General features: G+C 33.2%; 1 protein-coding gene across 29 annotated transcripts in view; it reads left to right on the top strand.

The window, feature by feature from the left end:
- Positions 1–19,200, top strand: part of LOC129004103 (sodium channel protein para-like) — a 142,784-nt gene that overhangs the window by 119,624 nt on the left and 3,960 nt on the right. For 11 of the 29 annotated variants that reach the window (XM_054432518.1, XM_054432506.1, XM_054432517.1 and 8 more), the window contains 13 exons: positions 275–509; positions 3,627–3,770; positions 5,184–5,304; positions 5,851–5,978; positions 6,775–7,007; positions 7,227–7,400; positions 9,757–9,879; positions 11,670–11,792; positions 12,324–12,518; positions 13,810–13,947; positions 16,942–17,049; positions 17,735–18,005; positions 18,450–18,754. In XM_054432518.1, coding sequence (XP_054288493.1) covers positions 275–509; positions 3,627–3,770; positions 5,184–5,304; positions 5,851–5,978; positions 6,775–7,007; positions 7,227–7,400; positions 9,757–9,879; positions 11,670–11,792; positions 12,324–12,518; positions 13,810–13,947; positions 16,942–17,049; positions 17,735–18,005; positions 18,450–18,754 — 2,298 coding nt within the window. The remainder of the gene's footprint in view (positions 1–274; positions 510–3,626; positions 3,771–5,183; positions 5,305–5,850; positions 5,979–6,774; positions 7,008–7,226; positions 7,401–9,756; positions 9,880–11,669; positions 11,793–12,323; positions 12,519–13,809; positions 13,948–16,941; positions 17,050–17,734; positions 18,006–18,449; positions 18,755–19,200) is intronic. The other 18 variants (XM_054432525.1, XM_054432519.1, XM_054432527.1 and 15 more) reach the window with 4 other exon arrangements.

Here is a 19,200-nt window from a genome sequence, read left to right as displayed (position 1 = left end):
AAGTAAAGCCAAACACAATGAAAACAATTGTACACTAAAACTGAACACACTAAAACAAAAAATACATATCTTGAATTTATTTTTAACACTCAAAGACTATTCAACTATTCAAAATAATAAATATCCTTGCTGATTAGATATTTTTAAAATTTATTTTTTAATATTGTTTCTTTATATAATAACTGTTTCCTTATTGACTAAAATGAATCTCTACATAATTTTACCGATCCACTTTCCTACTTGAGAATCCCCGTCACTATTGTCCGTTGCGCAGGTTTTGAACCTTTTCTTGGCCCTGTTGCTGTCCAACTTCGGTTCGTCTTCACTCTCCGCCCCCGCCGCTGACACGGAGACCAACAAGATCGCAGAAGCGTTTGACCGCATCGGTCGGTTCAGCACTTGGGTGAAACACAGCATGCTCAACTTTGCCAAGGTTATCCGAGCCAAGTTGACCAACCAGATTGCAGACCAGACAACAGGTGAGGGGCCTGCCCCCAGCTGGAAGCAAGGTTTATATATCTTCTCTCTCGTACTTATACCACCCGGTAGCCATCAGGTAGCATTGACTTCCACCCGCAGTTGGACAGTAATCCTTAAAATGTATTTGTAAGTCCATAGATAGTTTTTAAAATTCTTGATTCGAAAGATTTTGTGATGGTTTCTGTGTTGGTTTAGTAGTATAATTAGAATAGAACGCTAGAGTTTTTTTTTTTTTTTAATTGTCTATGCCAGTAGTATTTTAAAGATATATAACTAACGTTATGAGACAGCGGTCCAAACCTCTAAATTTTTTGTGGATATCTAAGGGATTGAACCTGTATTTTTTGTAGCAAAATTTAGAATTACTATCACTACTACAACATATCGTAAGATTAAATTACTTATGTAATTCCCCACACAGATCAACAATAATTTATTGTTGAGCTTTGCGGAATTGCGGGAATTGTGTAAGTAATTTAGTCTTACATTATGCCCAACAGCTAGAAACATGAATTTTAATTACAGCATATCCACCAAGATATTGGTTCATTTAATGAAATATTCATTGAAATGGTCATAAAAAGTGGTATTCTAGGTTACTTCTTAGCAATTAAAATCATCCAACAGTTAAAAAATTCTGCCAACAGTTTGAAAGTTCAAATTTTCTTTAACCATGTTAACAATAATAAATTTAGTATGCCGTTAGTTGAAACTGTTTTACATTCCTTTATGCTTTCTAAAAGCATAAATAAACTATTTTATGCATTCTTTTCCAAAATTCATTTTAGTTTTGACTATAGATACAAAATAAAACTGTGAATTGGACATTCTATCTCCATGTTGAAGTTTTAACCACTTTTAGAATACAATTTCAACTGAGCCCCTAATCAAATTTTCTTTTATAAAATAGTTTTTCTCTCTTATAAAAACTAACTACACTAACTGTTAAACCCCTCACATAATGCATGGCTATTTTATTGTGCATTAACCCCAGCAACCATCATATTCTCATTCTTACTCCTGTGGCCACATAGATCTCAAGTTATTGTATGCCTAACGAACAATTTGCCTCCATTGCTGTTTCTGTTCGGCAACTCCAAATTTGACCCTAAATTCAATTTTCTTAATTTCACGTTCACCATGCCACACGCAACTGTTACGTAACTTATGGATAGTAGAATCGTTCATAAGCCTTGAATTCCAAATGGTAGTTTCAGCAATAATAGTCTTCCTAAAACCTCTGCATCCCTGAAAGGCTCTGTAACTTTTTAATGTTCTTAGACTTTTATTACAACTATTCTAGTTTCAACTATGTCAAATTCAAAATCCAAATCATTATATCAAAACACCAATCCCCCTCTAAGGCGTAATGTTACAGAAAAATGTCAAACATACCTAGAGCCTTCATGATGAGGTCGCTAGGATAGTTGACACAAGTCGCACAACAATAAGCCATCTTTACTGTTACTAGTACTATAGTATGGATTTTTCCTCACATGGTCAACCCATCTATGTTGAATTCCTCTCAACAGCTCTTGCCCTGTTAGTTGCTCTGGCTAAATATCAACCACAGTATGAAAAGCAAAATAAAAAAAAAATAACCAATATCAGCACAACTATTTGAGGCTCAATAAAAGTGTTATTCTCTTTTATAAAAAAACTGGGTACAGCTGGTCCATGCATTGAATATCTTTTTCAATATCTAAAGTCAAAATGCTATTAACATTATCTTAAAGCACACCTTAATTGTTTGGAACACTTAAAACAAACTCTTCTCATCAGATGTAATCCAAGATGTTACCTGGTGGCTATCTCTTTTTATTTCGTAATATAGAGATATTTTACCACTTTCAAGCTGTCACTTATCTTTTGATAATGCATTATTGCTTCGCTTAGTATTTTGGCTGCAATTTGTCTAATTTGTTTTTACGTAGAGTTGGTTTGCTCTGAGAGTAAAACAGTTCTGAAAATGTGAAACCTTAAACCTTGTGAAACCTTTTTGCTGATTGTAACAATGAATGCACCTGAATGACTTGGCATTGTGGAAAGTATATAGAGAAAATATTAAATGCTTTCGTAATTCTCATAATAGTAAGAATTCGTTACTAAGATGCATAATTTCCATAGATCGACATGAACAGGTTTTTTTTGTAATGCTATTTCATCATATTTTCTACATTGTAATTATTAAACTTCGTCCAGTAAAAAATCGAAATAATGCAATATTTTGTGAGCAAAAATGTAGTCAAAAAATGGTTTGATATCCATCAATTGACATTGATTGCAAAACTTGTGTTTAAAAACTACTAATGATTGGTTGTCTATTGGAGATTTTCTGCATGGATTGTAATTTGAATGAAAACTTTGATTAACAAACTTTGCTTGGGATTGAGCATGACTAGTTTTCTATTTTTAATCGTTGATAGATTTACCTTGTTGAATGAAGAGAGAGAAAACTTCTAACTGCAGTGATAAAAACTTGTTTAGTGCATATTAAAGTCAATCAAGTTCCAGTTAATATGTATCTCTTCTTTCCCAATTGGTAAGACACATTTTCTTAGTTTTGAACTTAAACTTATTAATGGGAACATTATGTATGTTCTACCAAGATGACATGAGTTGTTATAATTATTTTAAACTTTTATAATTTCAAATTCTTAGAAATGTAGCTAAAAAGTAAAATCAAAAAGCTAACCTATAAATGAAATATAACTTATGAGAATCATTCTTTATTTATTTCCAATTTTTTCTAATCTAGGATATATTTTTGTAACTTTTATTTTCAAGGATACTAGATTTGCTTGTGTTTCACAAGCTATCTTTGAGTACAGTGCCTTATTTTAAAAAAGATACAATTTTGGGTTTTTGATCCAAGAAGGAAACATTAATCTCCTGTTTGACAGTTAAAAATTGTTTAAGGTAGTCTCTTCTTAACGAGGAATGAGTTTCTGCAATGAGGGTGAAATAAACTGGATAGCTGCAATGCAATTCCATAAAAAACAAACCTGACCTTACATCGGAAAAATATATGTAAAATGAAAACAGTGTAACGATTTCATACAAAAGTGACACATCCTGTACAATCTCTAGTAGTAATCGCACTTAGTGTAGTGGCAGTGTAGTCGTAAGGTTGGTAGTATTGACAGTTTTGTTGCCAGTGGGTGGCGGTCGTGGAGATCTGGACCTGGACTTGACCACGGATGAGATCCTAGCAGACGGGATGGTCTACAGAGACAAGAAAGATCAGCTGGAGGTAGCGATCGGAGACGGGATGGAGTTTACGATACATGGTGAATATCTAAACCCTTACATTGGTAGAGCTTTGTTGGAAGTGCAAAGGTGGTAAGAGTGAGTCTTCAGAACTTAAAAATCAGTTATGGCCTAGTCTTCTCCTATTTTAATCTAATAAAAATTACCACAAACGCAATTTTTTAATTGGTATGTATCATTTTAATTCATCGGGCTAAAGTTTAATATCCAACAATGGTAGCTAGATAGAATAATGTGATAATGGATAATAGATAGTATACTTTCTCCATGTAATTTAAGTATAAGTTTTCAACTACTATTTTGTTAACTAATTATTATATTTGCAACATAATCTAAAGATTATTCACTACTTACATCGATAAATAGAAAAGTTAGAAAACCTAAGACTCTGCCCAGCTAAATAAATTTTGAATGTATTTTTATACAGTCTTTTGCTATTACAATTATTATGTTTTTGATAGAAAAAAAAACTCTCAAAATGAATAAAAACTTTAAAAAATTACCAATGAATTAAATCATTTCCAGTTAAAATTCTACTTAAATTTTTGTTGTAAAATATTGTTGTCTTAAACTTATAAATGTATTCAAATTCTTTACTTTAATTTGGATCCACTTCTATATGTGTGTGGTCTCTTATTTCTTATGTCTTTTTCTGTGTGCTACAATCATTCAGCCTCTTAGGCTTAACAGCAGAAACAGTACTTTTATGTTCTACTGACTCTGGATTATTCTCCTATGCACTTCATGTACAATGGGCTCTACCTAGACTTTTGTTGATTTCAAAACCACCAGTTTTTTGTTTTTGTTTTAAAAGCTATGTGATAATTTTCTGTTTTTATCATTCATTAAAAATGTATTTATGATGTTGATGATGTTTTTTACTTTATTTATTATTCTGTTTCATTCCTCGTTCCAAAGTGTTAAAATCCCTAGTAAAAAAATCTTTTTAAGTGTGTAAAAAAACATTTCAAAAAAAGTGTGATAATCTAAATTATTTAGAAAAATACTTTTTATAAGTCCAAATTTTAGTGGAATTATTGATTGTAGTCTCAATAATTGAATTTTTATGCTACTTAAATCGATTTTATTTCATTGCTTGTCTTAGTGCAGTTTAAATTAAACTTTTCAACAATAATCCAACCAATCAGTCACAAAATCAAACCAATAATGGACATATTGCTCTAAAAGTATAATTTTTAAACTTATGAAATTATTTACAACCGAAATATGATGAAAATAAATAACATGGATCCACAAATGTAAAACACTATCTGATTAAACAAATATTTTTTGTTTCTTGGTTTTTGTTGGTCATTTTTGTTGTGTTTTTGTTTCAATTTTTGTTGTATCGTAGCTTGATGCATGTTGTGTCGTATCGGTGTTGACTGCCAGAGAGTTTGATGGGAATCGCTTGTTTTCTGCTTTCCCTCAAGGAGACCTTAAACCGAAGATTTATAAGGGCAAGAATCACATCGGCAACTCCATCGGCAACCATCAGGATAATCGGTTGGACGCTGAGTACATTAGGCATCGGCTGGACGAAGACACCATCAGGTAACACTCACATTTCACACATCTACCACATCGGAGACTTGCTACCAAAGAGTCATAGTAGTAATGTAATATAAATTTACAGTCTTATTTACTTTAACTTCCAATTCGTACAGAGAAAAGCTCACAACCTAATCATTGAAAGCTCTAAAATTAATGTATGTTTGGATTTGTCTCCTAACTGACTTGTTACTTAGCTCTAGCATAATCCAAAGCAAAAGTGGTAATTTTTTTATTCAAGTGTCCATCACAATTGACCACTGGTCTGTGAGGTCGCCGCCTAAAAAGAGTGAAGTACTGTTACGGTATAACTCACATGGGTAAGCCAGTGACTCAATGATAAAATAGTGCAGCTAGCATGTCAAGAGCCAGCCATTAGGATTAAGATGCTACTTAGCTACGTGATCAGTGTACAGTAGTTCTGAAACTACACTTTTATAAACAATGTTGTATTCCATATGACAAGAGTAGATGTATAAGTTTATTTTTTATTTTCCATAATACAAAGAGTTGCTGGTTTTATCTCAAACTAAATGTAAATAATTTCAGCAATAAATCATACGGAAGTCACAAACATCGACCTTTCAAAGACGAGAGCCACAAAGGAAGTATAGAAAGTATTGATGACCAAGAGGAGAAGAAGGACTCCAGCAAAGAAGACCTGGAACATGAGCCAGGTAATGGAAATGTTTATTGGAATTCAGAGAGTTCGGTATCCAAAATCATTAAAAGTACATACTAATTTATAGTGTTGATTGTCCCTTTTATGGTTGTTCACTTTCCTAATACCTAACAGGGCTAAGTCATGCCTTAGACTCCTTGTTTCTTTTACCCATTTAGATGTTTTATAGATATAGCCAAGGGACAAATTTACTTAAAACTTAAAGCCTGTTTACAAAAGATACGATTCTCCTCATATGACTTTTTGGAATGTATGTAAAACCGTATCCAACTGTGCCATAATGTAAGTTTGGTGAGCTCAAGGCAGTAATGTAGTGGGTTTGGATCCTGGTGACTACTACTAATTTTTATAATTACAGTTCACCCTTGTACTATATCGGCTCACCCCTTGCTTTGCTGGATACGTTCCACGCACAGGCTCATAGCCTATGTAGACGGGCAAATGCAACGTTAAAAGAGGCTGCCACCTCTAAAAAAAGTTTTTGCTTGCATAAGTCTCACACCATGTATTTTTTTATTTAAAAAGATCACACTTTTCATAAATCACAGGTTATTAAAAAAAAGTTAAATTATGTCTATAGTTTCTCCAGTGGGGATTACCATTCTGGATTTCAACATAAAAAATTATCCTTTTTTACTGTATGTACACATTTTTTCATGACATAGTTCAAAAAGGCAAATGGAAATTGAATACATTGTGACTGGATCAACTATGTTGTTTGACGTTATGGCTTTTCACTCTTACCTCCTGATAAAACCTCCAATTGTCATTCTGTTTGTATGGTTTTACAGATGTCGAGGAGGAAGAATTGGTGATTGACGCAGGTACAGAGGAAGCCTCGGACTACCCAGCGGACTGTTGCCCAGACGACTGTTACAGAAGGTTCCCGTTCCTGGCTGGTGACGACGACGCTCCCTTCTGGCAGGGCTGGGCCAACCTCCGTCTCAAGACTTTTCAGCTTATCGAGAATAAATACTTTGAGACTGCCGTCATCACTATGATTCTTCTCAGCAGTTTGGCGCTGGTAATTTGTGTTATTTTTTGTTTTCAGTTTATTTTTTATTAGTTTGAAGCCCAAATTGAGTAATGAGAAAAATAAAATCATCCTCACGAAAATCATTTTAATGAGTGGGTTAGTGATGGACGAGACTAGGATGTGACTAGGATCCTAGGATGTGAAAGTACATCAAAACTTTTTGTTTTTACCAATTGTAATAAAATAAAAATGTGAAATGTTCCTCAGGCTCTGGAGGATGTGAACCTACCATCTCGTCCAATCCTCCAGGACATCCTGTATTACATGGACAGGATATTCACAGTCATCTTCTTCCTGGAGATGTTAATCAAGTGGTTGGCCCTCGGGTTTGCCAAGTACTTTACAAACGCCTGGTGCTGGCTCGACTTTGTTATTGTCATGGTGAGATCCTCAAATATTATTTTAGTTTAGTATTTTTTTTTAAGTTTTGGACTCTAATCAAAATACAATGTAGTTTGGTTTCATAATCTAACACCCAATACAAATAACTTTATGTCAAACGTGTGACATGTGCATGGATTTTTGTTGGTTCTACCAATCCTACTAACTCTTTAACATGTTTTGTAAACTTAGTGAAGAGTGGGGAAAATTACAGTTCATTGTTTAGTTTTCTAGTCAGTCATATTCTTGTTTAAAGATTATGTTTATTAGGAACCTGTTTCTGTGAAAGAGTCAAGAAAATATATTCTCTTCCTGCTACCAAATTTTGTTAGCTAAGCTATTTTGATGATCTATAAATTTGGTTTACTCAGACCAGAAATGTTTTTGCAATTGACAAATAAATCTAAAATTTTTTTATTTGTTAATGAGTATACAAGGAACAGATTAATCACTGAAACCATCACATCAACATAGTTTAAACCATTTAAGTTCAATATTGTCATCTTTCTAAGTTACCTTTGACCTTGGTTTCTATGCTACCACTGATAGTTGTACATCAGTTAGTTCTGATGATAGATCTGATAGTTGTATGTTAGCTGTGTTGTTAAAGTTCTCCTTAGTAATCAGGTCACCGTCTTGATCTTGAGCTTAGTCTCTAGCCTTTTAATAGTTTGGATTCAAAAACTCAGATGTTTTTGATCAAAGAGTTTTGAACAAATAACAATATTTCTGGGTAGAGAAACCGCTGGTTTAGGTCAGTAGCAAAGCTGCAAAAGGCATCGTCTATATTCATCTTTTAATTGCATTTGAGTTTAATTAAACAAACCTTAGTGAACTCAAAGAATGTTGTGATGTACTATATTTGAGCACATACTATGTTTTGAATACTAGTCTAGAATAAATCATAGTTAGAACTCAGTGAATAAATTATGAAGTTGTATTGTTTTTAATTTTCTTTATTACTGTTCATTAGGAACTGTACTAACCTGCCTTAGCTTTACTATTTATATTCTCCTCGCATAGGTCTAAGGCACATGTGTATGGGTAAAGGTCAAACCCAAGGTTGAAATTGAACATTTTCTCAAACCAAGCTTAGTCAAACGTAGGCATGGTTTACCAGATTTAACCTGTGTGTTATTGTAGCTCTCTCTGATAAACCTGATAGCCAGTCTGGCAGGGGCTGCTACAATACCTGCATTCAAGTCCATGCGCACACTGCGCGCCCTGCGTCCATTGCGCGCAGTGTCGCGCTGGGAAGGCATGCGAGTAAGTACGCGACCGCGCACACTATGTGTCTTTGCAGGTGGAGCGTTGCGTCTCGTGCGTTGCGTCAGTGTTCGGTCAATGTTGTGTACATAACTTTGTTCACCGCTGATGTTTGCTACCATTGGCAATGTGGAGAGTGGACAAAATATTAATTGTTTCAGTAACGTAATTAAAGAAACATTAGTAGCTCTTATGGAAGTGAGCTTTAGTATTTTAGTTTAGTTCAATGAACTACAAACTATGTTTCCCCCTATCAGTGGTAGCTGATGTCAGTGGTCATACACATTATAACTTTCTTCAAATCTCTTTCCAGCTTCAACATTGATCAGTCTTCGTGAGCTGTAGCAGTGATCAGTGTGCTACTCCACTCCCTTCCCACACCCATCCTCCTTCTGTCTTTAGTTTACACTGTCATGGTCATCTTCAGTTGTTTTCTTAACAGTTGAATCTTTTCCTATTGAACTATTTGAACATTTGTACTCTGTCCTTAACGTAAACTAAAAATCTGCTTTTTTATTCTTTAAAGTCGATTCTATGATACTAAAATAATTTAAACTAAACATGCCTAAAGATTTCACACTATTCATCGGCCAATTTAACATTTACCTAAGTTTTACCACATAATTTATCCTGAACTAAAAAAAAAACTAAACATTAGGTAAATTTTCTAAATAAAAAATTTCACATCTAATATTATATTGACAAACCGCGGACACAACTCATAAGCATGACTCAATGAGAAGATTTTATTTCACCTGGATCTCTTTTACTAGATCGATGTTTTAACTCTTGTAGCGTTGGTGGCTCATCCAATCTAGCCTCTCAGCTGTAGACTCTCTAAATTGTCATACAAGGCTTTCTACACTGCAGAGATTTAAGTCAATAAAACAAAATATCGTCAAAAAAATGTATCTACAATTAATTGTAAAAAAAAAACTTATACATTCTTCTTATAAATAAACCATCTCTATACAACATTGATAATCATTTTCACACAAAACTCTAAATCCTTTCCTCTTGTTTCCCTAGCTTCCCGATGCTTTGTGAAATGTGTATTTTGTGGTGAGTGTTTGTTTTTCTGTCACTTTAGGTGTCCCTCATAAACTTCGTTGCCTCTTTATTGGGGGCCGGCGGTATTCAAGCGTTCAAAACAATGCGAACGTTACGAGCCCTGAGGCCCCTTAGGGCTATGTCTCGGATGCAAGGGATGCGGGTACGTCGCGGACCCCGTAGTAGCTTCTAGAGCCCTTCGGAAGTAGTGCACGCAATCCACACACACCACATGCCCGTCTTGCCACTGTGTTAAAACTAAATTATCTGTAACTCCCATCTTCACATCAATGTCATCTAATTGTTTAATTTAAAAATTTATATTACATATTTGTTTTAAGCGTTGATGTTTTATGTGTAAACTAAAACTAAAAAGTACAAACCAGAAATTTCAACTAGAAAAAATACAAAACCAATAACCATACATATTTTTTTATATTTCAAAAATATTATCAATTTTTCACAGTGGCAAAAACATTTTTAGATACATTAGTGCACTTTTAGTTCTACCCTTTTTTATTTTATTTTTTACATTTTAATAGTTTTCACAATAAACATTTCTACCAATTTTCACAGTAGCAACATTATTTTATATACATTAGTGCACCTTTGGTTTACTGATTTTTTAAATGTTACATCAGTTTACATTCCAATAGACTAAGCTGGAAGTGACCTTATCGTTGTTTGACCATGAGAAGGATCAAATATATTCCTGGTGTCTTCCATCCAAGTGTCTTGTTTTAAAGTCCATGTGTTGCATGAGCCTATGTAAGACTGTTTCCCACTAAATCACTGAAGTTTGTAAATATGTATTCGTGTTCAACCCCTTACAACTCCTAGCATCCCTGTCTCTGACTTTAAAATGGTTTGACACCACTGCATGAATTTTTGCATGAACAACTTTTTAGATACAGAATATCTTGCAGGGATCAAGAGCCAAAGATGCATTACCTCCTCTCAGTTAAACAAAAAAACAAAAAAGCAAAAATAGATATTATTCTGCTCTGTAACAGTTTTAATAGTTGATTTCCTGTTGCTCAAGATATTCTGTTTCTAAAATACAAGTTTGTCTATAAGCTATCCTTCCTATTTTACATAGTTATAATTATTGCTAGGTTAAATTAGTTTAATATTTTACTCTTGTCATAACAAATTTACTACAAATCCACCAAACTAAATACAAATTGGCCACCAGAATGAATACTACAAATTGGCAATTAAATGATTGGATATAATGGCTGTAGTTTACTAGACTTACTACAAATCTGGTTGAATTGTTGAAAAATAAACCACGGCTCTTAATTTATGCACAACAATGGTACAACTCAGCATATGATCTCATTAAAGATTTTCAGCTGACTTATCGAGAAATGTTTATCATAAAGGAATAATTTGTCTGATAGTTGGACAGATAGATGTAGGTTACTCTCACCAGAATTGATGTGTGAACTTTGGTCCGTACGTCTATTGTGGTGTAAAAGTTCAAAAATGTATTCCTGAAATATCAACATTCAACTCTGTATCATGAAACTTAATACGGTATATTTTAGTATTTCAAATTTCAATATTTGAATTCAACTCAATTATGCGCTTTAAAGCCTTTCTGGCGTTCAGTAACCTTAGATAAGAAGCACGAGAAAAATGCAAATGATTTTTTTAAATATTTTAATAAGTTTTATAAAATTTAGTATAATCAAATTTCAACCATACAATATAGTTTATTTTTGATAAATTGGGTGTCAACAATCTCGGGCTGTTTTTGATCCATACCACACATAAAGTTGAACTACTGATAGATATTTTACCCTACCAAACTTTTGTGGTGTTAAAGTTCCGATTGAGCTGCTCTCAAATCTCAACCAATACTTAAGTTAAGGTATGCCTACTAATAGTACATGATTGTTTATTGGTTACACAACATGCATTTGAGTGTTGTTTACTTGATACCTCAAGGTGGTGGTGAACGCCTTGGTGCAAGCCATCCCCTCTATCTTCAACGTGCTTCTCGTCTGTCTCATCTTCTGGCTCATCTTCGCCATCATGGGAGTCCAACTGTTTGCTGGAAAGTATTACAAGGTGAGCAACAAACTTCTGGGTGTGAAGATTCATGGTATTTATACAACGACTGTGTCGTAATCAACAAACTTTTCCTAGGTGCACTTGCTATTGGTAAGTCAAGGCACTCTGCATCGAGACCAGAAACAGAAACACTGTTGAATAGAAGTGTTTTGTTGATTTTTACCCATCGAGGCCCAATACCATGAATCTACAATAAGTGACAGTAGACTACAATAATGTGGATATGACAATAAAACCCATTCAGGAAGATTCTGGGTGTGAAGTTTTCGTATAGCGCTTCGTATAAAACTTTCGTAGTACAATATTTGGATGTACTTTGTTATTGTTACTATTTACTGAACTAAGATCATCTTCAAGTAGTAAGGTGCATTACTTGCATACAAAATTCATCTTCTATTCTGGTCATGCCCAGGTGCATATATATGTAATTAAAATGGCAATTGAATAAATTTTAACACTAATTAAAATTATGAAAAAGAAAGAGTTAAATTGTTTTCAATGTTTAAATGTGCACTTGTGGTTTAACAGTGTGTTGACGCCAACGGTACTACACTCAGCCACGAGATCATTCCTGACCGGAACGTCTGCATAGCCGAGAATTACACATGGGAAAACTCTCCGATGAACTTTGACCACGTGGGGAAAGCGTACTTGTGCCTCTTCCAAGTGGCGACGTTCAAAGGATGGATTCAGATCATGAACGATGCCATAGACTCCAGAGAGGTAGGCATCCTTCCACGAAGATAGGAGAGTCATGAAATTGTGTTAAATATTAAAACTAACCAGTGTTGCGAATTAATGTCATTCTGCTCTTTCTCTTTTGTCTAGTTTAATATCTGTATCAATACTAATAAGCTTATTTACAAAGATTTGTGATAATATTCTGATTATTTTTTCTACATTCTTTATCTATACAGAAGAGTTATTTTCATCCAACCAAACACTTTTAATTTAAAATACATAATAGACTGAAACTGATCGGATTGATAAATGACATCTAAAATATACAAATGCATATTTATTAGGCCCAAAAATTCAAATCCGTATTGAATTCAGTCTAGAAAAATCCATGCCTGCTGCTAATTTATTTTGATCTGGAAATATTGCAGTTGAAATGGAATATATTAAAGTAAAATACTAATCAGCCAATTGGCCTTTCCTTAACTCCTAACTTAAAAATATGTGGGAGATTTTTATTTTTTAAGCTACGGTAGTTTTCCTGAGAAAATTTAAGTCCAAGGGTCACATAACATGACACTTATATTTTTGTCCTAGACTGGAACATTTTTAAGCGAATACATTGTTAAGAAATCATCATCACTAAAACTTCATACTAGAGGTTTAGATGAGTACTTTAATTACAATAATTTATACTAACTTCAAATTATTTAGTAGTCTACTATTAGAATTTGTAGCTATGACATAGGTTAAGTGTAAATACTTTATAGGAATACTCATTACATTTAGTTTTGAATGAATGTTGGATCCTTGTTTTTGTATTAAAGGGGCAAATATAAACATAATACAGCATAAGTAATTTGAACTTTGTATTTAAAAAAAATATATGGCTTAGGATGAAAGATTTGAAATAAGATTGCAATATACATTACAAGTTATTTATAAAAACAATTTCAAACTTGTTGAACCTTATTTTACTTGTAGAAACAAATGTTAAGAAATAAGTTCTTGTCTAACGATCAGTGCATTAGCTTATCTTAACAAATAGTCTGTTTTATTATTGAATTTATTGAAATCGTAGCATGTTAAAACTATGTTACCCTACGATTTTTTAGAAAGTCTTTTAAATTTACTAATAATCAGTTTTAGTTTAAGTAAGCAAGCTTGGAAGCTCGTGAGTGGACATTTTTGCAGGATTGGTAAGTTCTGATAATGCTAGTAGATGGCAATGGGTTAAGCTTAAGCCGTTCATTGTAGTTGATTACAGGGCAATCAGGAATCAAGTTCGATAAAGACATTTGGTCCATCTCTCTAACGTTACGTTGTTATTTTCTAGCTTAACAAGCAGCCCATACGAGAAACCAACATTTACATGTATCTCTACTTCGTATTCTTCATAATCTTCGGTTCGTTCTTCACTCTCAACCTATTTATAGGAGTAATCATCGACAACTTCAACGAACAAAAGAAAAAGATAAGTATTTATACCTTGTTTTAGATTATTAAGTGTTGTCCGTGTACTAAATGTGGATTTACCGCTTACTTACAATTGGACGAGGTGTCGCAAATATGTTCAAGTGGTTATTCATTCTTGGCTCTTGAAAAAAATAATTTTTTAACGATGTATAGACCTACTTGTACTTAGACAATGCAAGTAATGTGAGATAAGGTCTTGGAGATTAATTAGTTGTTTGAGATCATTTAACCACAGAAGTACATTTTCCTACTTGTAGTTTTTTATCTTTCAGTCATTCAATCTATCAATTTGGTTTAGTCCTCAGTTAGGGAAATACCAATTAAAAAAATATATATAGTAAGAATAGGGGCAAAACCTTTTTGAATTTGAATGTATGTTCCATATTGATCTTTAATGAACTTAAATACATTGTAGTAGCAAAGATAACCCTCAAATGCTGTTTAAGTAAAATCAAGCCATGATGAATAACCCAAAATCACGCTGCCTAATAACAACACTCACGCATTTCAGGGCCACACCTGTTCAAAACTTGTGAAATATGTTGGCAATCTAAACACTTAGATAATTGTGTAGATATAGTCGTGTGTTGTGTTTAACTAAGAAGGCTAAATAAAACGCAGCTCGGCTGAAGTGTTGGTGTGTAGAATATTTGTACGCACGCTCAAGGAAACAAAGCTCTTAGCGTAGAGTGTGCTCTTATAAAAGTAAGCTGTAAAATTGGTAAGCTATAATGCCGTCTGACATTCGGTTAGTTCAGCCGAGGTAGTAAATATGTAATTAACTGAGTGAATATCTAGTTTTAGATTTAGGCTATTTAGATCTAGAAACATAGTGAACTCAGTAGCTAGACAATGAGTTTCAAGTGGATATATATAAAATGCTCAATTAGAAAACCACAGATAAATTTATTTAATGAAGGTTTGAATTTTATGTGTGACCCCATAGATTTTAGCTTTAGTTAGACTGTAGTAATCTTGTAAATGAACCTTTCTTGATAAAGCCCCAAAAATGAGATTGAAAAGTTCTTTTAAAAACAATATATTATACATAGTTTCATTGACTTTATATTTCAAATGCAACATTTGTTCAGGTGTTGAACTAATATTTCATCGAAACCTGATTAAAGGAGATTAACTTTTGCTATGATACAGCTTTAGCTTTAAGGAAGAGCAAATTTCTAAATTATTGGTTTGCTTATCTCAGCATTACAAATTGTTTTTACTCCTGTAACAATACACAATTTTTAACATATTTGCATTTGCAGATATTAAACAGATACCGTACCTGTTCTAGCTTATGTATGAAAGAGAGTTAATTTTATCTGGATGCCTGAGGGTCCAAACCTTTGGAAGGACATTATTTGCGAGTTTTATGTAAATTTAATTGTACTTTGTACTCCTTGGGGTTCAGTTTCTTATCGGATTGTTCTATTATTTATTAGGGTGTCTAATTTGATACCCTTTCTGTGCATAGAAACAATTTAACCTCAAATGTATACAGAATTTTGAAATCAGGCTGGCTAAATAACGATCTGACATTTTTGGTGAGTCATTTTAGTTAAAAAGTTGTTTATTTAATTAATATGTTTTCCTCAAATCTTTTAAAATTGACAGAGTTATAAACATGCATAGAAGGAAATATTGAAAAAAAGATAACACCTTGGAATTAAGTGGTGGATTATTATTAGTATTGAATTGATGTTTCTAAATTCCATAATCTTTAAGTAGATGTTAAAACAGTTTTTGTGTATGGTGGAATCTGTTTAGTTTTCTTTTTTAATGCAAACGAATTTAACTCCTTGCAACAAGTTATAGCTTGATGTTGTACCATTGCAACATGAGTAACTGTGATAATAAGTAGAAAAAAATATAAATAATACTGTATATTAGTTATTTTAATGTCCACGCCATTCACAATACTGTTTTGCATCTGCTGTAAGTGAAAATGAAAGTTCCAACACTGCATTCAATGACTCAAATGTCAGTTCAATTGATAATTAGAATCAGAAAGATATTGCAAATAATGGTGAAATAATTTCACCGAGTACAATATGTTTAGGTCAATGTGCTTTTGTAACAGCTAGGACTAGTTGTGTTGTAATATTAGTGGTGCTTGGTTGCATTGCTCTCTGTTCTCTGTTGAATTATAAGGTAAACCACTACAGTTGAAGACTTGCTACTAATACAGTAACTTATACCTAGTTGCTTTGGGCTATTTCTCTCGTATTTTTAGTCCTGTTTAAAATAGATTTTGTTTTTGTCTTGATTCGCTTTAAAAATATTTGTTTGTTAGTATATTAGTGGTTATTGTTGCAATTTAAATATTTTGTAATTTTGCTTGTATTCGAACATACCAAGAGAACCACTCACTGCAACTCTGAGTAGACCCTTTTCTAATGCATTTCTTTTGTGGGACTTTTTAAATATTTTTACTCTTTTATCTAGCCAGTTCCCCAAATCCGGGATTTTTTACTTTCTAGTTGTTTACACCATAGGGGCTACCTGCATGTTTATTTCGACTTTCTCGCACTGAGGGAAATGCCCATTTTGTTGTTTTTTTTTTCAGTCGATAAGTGAATGAGCGAGTCAGTTTCCCATCTCATTTCATCTTTTTTTCTATCTCATTTTTTCCCCTAGTTTTTTTTTATTACCAGTTTCGTGTCAGTTAACTAGGCTATTTTTAATTTTGATTCAGCCTTTTACATAGATTATTGATTCACAAAGTTTTATGAATTTAGATTTACCACGTACCAGTTTTTATAGAATTTTATTACAATGAAAAAGTTAACAATCAGTTTATTATACAAATATTTATTGAGATTCAAAACTAATTGTAATACTACGTGGTAGAGTAAATGTAATATTTTATGTAAATAATGTTTCATATAAATACTAGATAGATTTGTAGACGAATGATATAGTTGCCTAATACCTGTAGTGATTATTTTATGTTGAGACAAAGACGAAAGAATCAGTTGTTTTGTCTGATTACGCAGGAGGGTCCTTGGAGATGTTTATGACAGAGGATCAGAAGAAGTACTACAACGCCATGAAGAAGATGGGCTCCAAGAAACCTCTGAAGGCTATACCCAGGCCGAGGGTGAGTATACTGTGAAGAGGACAAGGTGAAATGTATGGTGTTGCTGGAGATTGGTTGAATTAGATCTCATCCTTGAAACAGCGATAGAGATTATTATGAGATGATTCGATTATCATGAGAGAACTGAAAAAATCCCAAAGCACAATTAATATGAGGAGGAACACATTAGGGTGGCATTCTGATACTTCACTCTTGAGTATTTTTTTTTTAGTTTCAAACAATTTTTAGAAATTCTCAAACAAAAGTCAATCCTGCCTGTTGTTTTACTGGTTGTTGTGTGATGTAGCAACAGATATGAGTGGTGAAGTTCCGATAGGACAGGTCTTACTCCCTTATAGTTTCAGTTTGGCTAGGTTTTGCCCATAACAACTTCTAGATATGACTAAATAATAACTTAACTGTAACTATAATGTCTGTTGGTTACTTTAAAAGCTGAAACAAGATCGGTGTAGTTACTAGTTAATCAATGACAATTTAAAAAGTTGTCAATCAATACTCTGCTAACTACTGCTAACTTAAAAAAAGAACAGATATGAAACTAGTTGTGTTTTTTTATGGAAATTATTTTTGTCATTTACGCATAATCTATATTATTATGTTATTTCTTACACACAAACTGATAAAGCTATTCACTAAAGTTTCATTACATTTAATTGATGTTTAACATAACTATTTGATGTTCCAGTGGCGACCGCAAGCCATCGTGTTTGAGATTGTCACAGACAAGAAGTTTGACATGATCATCATGTTGTTCATCGGCCTCAACATGTTGACTATGACGATGGATCACTACCAACAGACACAGATCTTCACAGACGTGCTGGACGCTCTCAACGCGATATTCATCGTCATATTCAGCAGCGAGTGTATCCTCAAGATATTCGCCTTGCGCTACTACTACTTCAAAGAGCCCTGGAACCTCTTTGATTTCGTAGTAGTCATTCTATCTATTTTGGGTGAGTGGGAAAGGCTTGTTTTGTTATGTTGGATTTTAAGCTCTAGAGATTCACTATGCCATAGATAAAACACACTCTCATAGATTGATTGCCCTTATAGATCAGCTAACAATTCAAATTATGTTTCTGTCGGTTTACGTAGACCATATTTTTTTTATAATTATTTGTTCCTTTTTATTCAACCAACTTAAAAATATCAATTTCTTGGTTGATAATTATAAAATTAAAATCAAAGAGTTGGGAACATATTGTAAGTCCACCCGGAAATAAAAGAGATACGTTTAGTTACATTTTGATTTTAGACAACTAGGCACTCGGGCAAGATGAAACACATCAAATCTCTTTGCCAATTGCTGTTTGTTAGGAGTTAAAATGTAAATTTCTTGTTCAATACAGTTTAACATTATGCTAAATACACAGTAATAAACCTCTTGTCACTTGCAGGTTTGATATTGAGTGATCTGATAGAGAAGTACTTTGTCTCGCCTACGTTGCTGAGGGTCGTCAGAGTGGCCAAAGTGGGGCGAGTACTCAGGCTGGTCAAGGGAGCCAAAGGCATCAGAACGCTGCTTTTCGCCCTCGCCATGTCCCTGCCTGCCCTCTTTAACATCTGCCTTCTTCTCTTTCTCGTCATGTTTATCTTTGCTATATTCGGAATGTCTTTCTTTATGAACGTCAAAGAAAAAAGCGGACTCGACGATGTCTACAATTTCAAGACATTTCCAAAATCAATGATTCTTCTCTTCCAGGTGTGTTGGAGTAATTAGTCATTTGACTGTTTTTATTGTCATTGTAAAAATTGTCATTATAATTTTGGATCTTGGTTGTAAAAATTTGTAATTTAGAGATATTTTTATACTCAAGAGATTAAATGCAAGAGCAAAACTTATAACGATGATACTTAATGATATATCATTATAATGATGGTTGATGGCAAGTGGTTTTAATTAGGCTCTCCAATTATCTTCGGACCTTAAATACAAGTTAAGAGAATAACATCAAAATGGTACTTTAATTGTGTATTGATAATTTGCTAATGTTAAATATTAATACAATATTCAATCTTTATAAAATAAATTTGAATGACTCGTTTAAATTGTTTATGAGTGGAACAAAGACATGATTCAAAATTTAAGCTAGTTCAGTAAAGTATTTTGTTAAAAAAAAAAAATAGGTAAATAAGTATTTTTTAAAT

Source organism: Macrosteles quadrilineatus, unplaced genomic scaffold, assembly GCF_028750875.1.
Source record: "Macrosteles quadrilineatus isolate MER2022 unplaced genomic scaffold, UCM_ALF_1.0 Scaffold_9__3_contigs__length_116548681, whole genome shotgun sequence".
In the NCBI taxonomy this organism is placed as follows: Eukaryota; Metazoa; Arthropoda; class Insecta; order Hemiptera; family Cicadellidae; genus Macrosteles; species Macrosteles quadrilineatus.
The sequence above is the reverse complement of the archived record's forward strand: the minus strand, read 5'-3'. Positions and strand labels throughout refer to the sequence as shown.